At 40.4% G+C, this 5,052-nt stretch overlaps 1 protein-coding gene across 1 annotated transcript in view; it reads right to left on the reverse strand.

Moving 5' to 3' along the window:
- Window positions 1-5,052, reverse strand: part of NBEAL1 (neurobeachin-like 1) — a 94,393-nt gene that overhangs the window by 48,083 nt on the left and 41,258 nt on the right. The window contains 3 exon segments of the mRNA XM_009332187.1: window positions 393-525; window positions 3,500-4,080; window positions 4,185-4,283. Coding sequence (XP_009330462.1) covers window positions 393-525; window positions 3,500-4,080; window positions 4,185-4,283 — 813 coding nt within the window.

A 5,052-nucleotide genomic window follows, 5' to 3' on the forward strand; every position in this document is an offset into this window, starting at 1 on the left:
TTCTTTCATGATAATGCACATCAGTCCTTAAGTATGGGAATAGAAAAGGGCAAGGTAGAAACACACATTTTATTAATTCACATAGCACTACAGCAACCTATGCTTGTTATAATTTAATATTAAAAAATCTGCATGTTAAAAAAATCTAAGCACAAAACTGTAACCAGCTTATCAATAACAAATGACTAATAACATAGGCATAATTTAGCTCAGTCAACCACTAATCTACACGGAAACTGCTTGCACTATTTGAGATTAGATCTGTTCTTATGCAATGAATTATTTAAATATGATAAAATAGACCATTTGTAAAACAACAACAAAAAAAAGAACTTTGGCTCTGAGCTAACAGTGCCATCCTAAACAAAGTGGTTTTCAGTATCAAATCTTACCCAGAGAGAGTCAAAAAAACAATGGTCAGGCAGCATCACTGTGGCATATTCCCTCTTCGTGCAAACAGCAACCACCAATACCCCAGAGTATGTAATAAATGCTTCAAAACCCATACCACTTCCTGTAAAAAAGCTACAGAAAAAGACAACAAAACACACCATCAAGGACTTACTTCATCAAAACTATTGGAAATCACCTAACAGTACATTCATTAAGGAGAGAACCAACTTAAGCCGTTTGTCACTGGTCCAATATTTACTATTTGACTAGCTATTACTCTTGTTCCACAAAAACCAAGACAAAGAACTGCCTCAAGGAAGGGACCCCAAGGCACAGGACACGCAGGCCAAAAGGTGATCCAGAAAGAATCATAGAATCATTTAGGTTGGAAAGGACCTTTAAGATCGAGTCCAACCGTTAACCTAGCACTGCCAAGTCCACCACTAACCCATGTCCCTAAGCACCACATCTACATGTCTTTTAAATACCTCCAGGGATGGTGACTCAACCACTTCCCTGGCCAGCCTGTTCCAATGCTTGACAAGCCTTTCGGTGAAGAAATTTCTCCTAATATCCAATCTAAACCTCCCCTGGTCCAACTTGAGGCCATTTCCTCCCGTCCTATCGCTTGTTACTTGGGAGAAGAGACCAACACCCACCTCGCTACAACCTCCTTTCAGGTAGTTGTAGAGAGCGATGAGGTCTCCCCTCAGCCTCCTTTTCTCCAGGCTAAACAACCCCAGTTCCCTCAGCTGCTCCTCATAAGACTTGTTCTCCAGATCCTTCACGGGCTTCGTTGCCCTTCTTTGGACATGCTCCAGCACCTCAATGTCTTTCTTGGGGGGGGGAGGGCCCAAAACTGAACACAGTATTCAAGGTGCAGCCTCACCAGTGCTCAGTACAGGGGCACAATCATTTCCCTACTCCTGCTGGCCACACTATTTCTGATACAGGCCAGGATGCCATTGGCCTTCTTGGCCACCTGGGCACACTGCCGGCTCATGTTCAGCCGGCTGTCGACCAACACCCCCAGGTCCTTTTCCGACAGGCAGCCTTCCAGCCACTCTTCCCCAAGCCTGTAGCGTTGCATGGGGTTGTTGTGACCCAAGTGCAAGACCCGACACTTAGCCTTGTTGAATCTCATACAGTTGGCCTCAGCCCATTGATCCAGCCTGTCCAGATCCCTCTGTCGAGCCTTCCTACCCAAGCTCTCAAAGCAGGTTGTAGCCATCCATCTTTTACATGAAAACATAACCTCGGTCCCAACAAGTAATGCTTCAGTTTGATCCACGCAGCTTAAACTGGTTCTGTTACAAAGTCCTGCTCGCTGTAGTCTCTGGAAGCTACAATATTGTAATAAAGAAAAGACAGGCCTGCAACCTGTGCTGTTTTCTATCAATTAAATTGTGTCCATCAGCCCCCGGTAAAGCTGCCAATATTGCATGCAGATTTGTGACATTACCGTTACAGTTAGTAGATATGTTTTCTCCATTTTCCTTATTTCACACCATAGCGTTGTATACAGAGATTTTATTTATTTTAAAGACCAAAACAGCACATGGAATAACTCTTCTAGAAAATGCAGAAAGTTCAGTCTTTAATTTTATAGACAAATCTACATTAAAACTGTTTGATGAGACAATAAGTGTCATCCATGATTTTTTTTTTATCCGTGATTATCTATCAGCAAGAACTTTACCTTAGTGCAAAATGTAAATGCAGTCATTGTTACATATCTTATTTCACTCATGTAATGAAGAAAATCAGCTGTAAGCAACTATCTATAAATAAGCCCTGCAAGCTCAGGTTTGCCTTGAGAAACCTTTCATTTTTTAAGCACTTGAATACAAAAAATGATATATAAATTGTTAACTGCTATCTAAACCTGCTACGCACCCTTAGGCACCATTATTCCAAGTGGATGCATTAACTACTATACTATCAAATATCTGCATCTATCAATATAAAAACAAATACACCCACAGAGAGCATGAATATTATAGACAATCTCAATAGATGTAAGCTGTCTTACAATTAAACACTGTAACATAGCCACTAGATCAATTTTTAATTATTTTAATTCAGTTATGTGCTTAACATTTCAAGCTGAAACTGGAATTTTAAACATTTCCTCTTTTTTGTATTAATTTCAATAAACTACTGTTTTAGCTTCCCAAAACTAGAATAATATCTTCGAAATTGTACATGAAATGATAGCAAACCAGTCAGTTATTGGTAAAATAGCATCACATTGAAATCCAGTTGCAGCTTTTTCACTTTGTAGTGCAATTCCACCACCCCAGTTTTCTAGAACTACAGTCTACCTAAGATCTTTAGTGGGACACACTAACAAACACTAGTAATAGTGTTGTGGCAGTTCATCAGGTGGCACCTTTAATCAGGGCTGTGCTATACACAGGGCAGCCACAGAAATCCAAGGGGTCTCCACCTGCCACCATGGTTATTAATAAACAGAAGTAACACTCAGACACAGGGGTTTGGAAAATACTAATTCTGTTACGACTAGAATTGCATTCTTCAACATTTTCCCCGAAACTGCAGTGCAGTAAAATGGACTGAAGGGAGCGAGAGATTCTTCAGCTAATGTTCTGCCATTCTGCATTTTGTTTGCTGCTGAATGTTAGTACCCAGAAAGTTAAATTATACCAAGAACCATCCATGTCAATGTCTACTATTTAAGGAAATAAAGGTGTCCTTTTCTTTATGCTCTCCTATAAAAAACAGATTTCATTACCTTACAGGAAACAGTGGGAAGGCTGTTCTGTTTTGGGGTTGTTTGGGGTTTTTGGGGTTGGTTTTTTTTGGTGTAGTTTTGTTTGTTTGTGTAAGCTATGAACCGTAACAGAATTTGGAGTTATGGATATTGAAACTGTAGACAAGAAAGCATTATACCTGAGAAACTACATGCTTATTTCTGTAACACAGCCTGGCTCTGGTGACAGATGAAACTGCTCCCTTTCACAAACTAAGCACTATATATTGCATTCTATGAAGATAAGCAGAAGTACCACGTCATAGGGTACCATATGCCGCAGGGAACAGATGACCTAGATTTGTGCTGCTGAAGTAGTTATAGTAACTATACCTATAGAGTTGCTTCCTCTTGCCACTTTTGGTAGTCATGCTAGGGTCCACCCGGTCCTGGTCAAGGCAGAGCCAAGCGTTGAAAGAAAACGCAGAGCCTGGCCACTTATGAATTGATGGAACAGCAATTCCGGCCATGCTGTGGTACAAGTTGAAATACTGCAAGGCGCTAGCCATGCCCTGCTTCCGGGCCATTGCTAGAATGGCTCGCATCACTGGAACAACGTAAGGGTGAGCTCGTTTTGGTTCCTCAGTCCTCAGGAGCCGTATTAGTTGAAGCAGTTCTTCTGAGCCCATTGACTGGCTCCCCAAAGAGCCCAGAAGGGCAATCAGGTTCTCTGCACAAGTACAATGGAGCGCGGAGTGGGAATTTAGTGTCTCAATGATACGGATGACCATGTTGGCATTGACACACGTGGCACGACTCTGTCTGTTAATACAGCAGATTTGCCTCAACCAATTTGAGATGAAAATCTGCAGGTCATGTGATTCTAGTTCTGGAAGCCACTGGATAAGCAGCAATAAGGGCTGGACATTACTAATGCCTAGTATCCCAACAGCCATGTGGTCACCTTCAACAGCCTGAAAAACAGCAGAGAACTCAGACGTGAAACACAATAAAATAGGGCTAGAAGTACTGTTGAAAAGATGTAAGCATTTTAGCATTCAAACCAAGCACATCTCACCATATTCATGAGTTCTTCCAGCAATTCCCGTGAAGGTTGACCCAGTGATTTTAGTACCTCATATATGTGTGCATAACCAATCCTCTCCTTGAAGACCTCCTGAGGATAAAAATCCCAGTCTCACTAACAAATAAAATGGACAAAAATTGCCCGTCTACTGCAGCAGGTTCTAATTTAACACAGTATTAGACACAAAATAATTAGAATGCAAGAATAATGTTTTACAGGCTAAAAATCTTTTTGATACGTCCATTGTGCTATCTCTAGCATGCTGCAGATAAGAAGGATCTCATTGTAGCATGCAGATAAACAAATAAAAGATCAAAGTTAATTTTAATAATTACCTATACAAGAATTTAATTGCTTTGGTATAATCAAAATGTTAATCCTATCACAAAATACTAATAGCTTCATTTTTTAATGCAAACCATAGCATGAAGTTACTACGTTGAGAATTAGAAGTATTCAGATATTAATTTTTGAGTAAAAGATTTTCCTAGACCAGCTTGATTAAAAACCACCCATCCTAAACACTTCAGAAATTAGAAAAGTGTTCCAAGGAAGTTTTTCTGAAAACTAATTGATTTTACATAAAGAAAAAAAATAATCAAGCAGCAAAATCCAGACTGTAGCATCCATTTATGGTTTAGTTATTAAACAGTCAACACATCTGTGCTAGTATAGGGCTATGTTTTGGATTTGTGCTGACCAAAGGGATATTCCACACCATATGACATCATGCTCAGCATATAAAACTGGAGGAAGAAGGGAGGGGGGGGACATGCGGAGTGATGGCATTTGTCTTCCCAAGTAACCATTACACATGATGGAGCCCTGCTTTCCTGGAGATGGCTGAACACCTGCCTGC

Source organism: Pygoscelis adeliae, unplaced genomic scaffold (genome assembly GCF_000699105.1).
Source record: "Pygoscelis adeliae isolate BGI_AS28 unplaced genomic scaffold, ASM69910v1 Scaffold160, whole genome shotgun sequence".
NCBI classification, from domain to species: Eukaryota; Metazoa; Chordata; class Aves; order Sphenisciformes; family Spheniscidae; genus Pygoscelis; species Pygoscelis adeliae.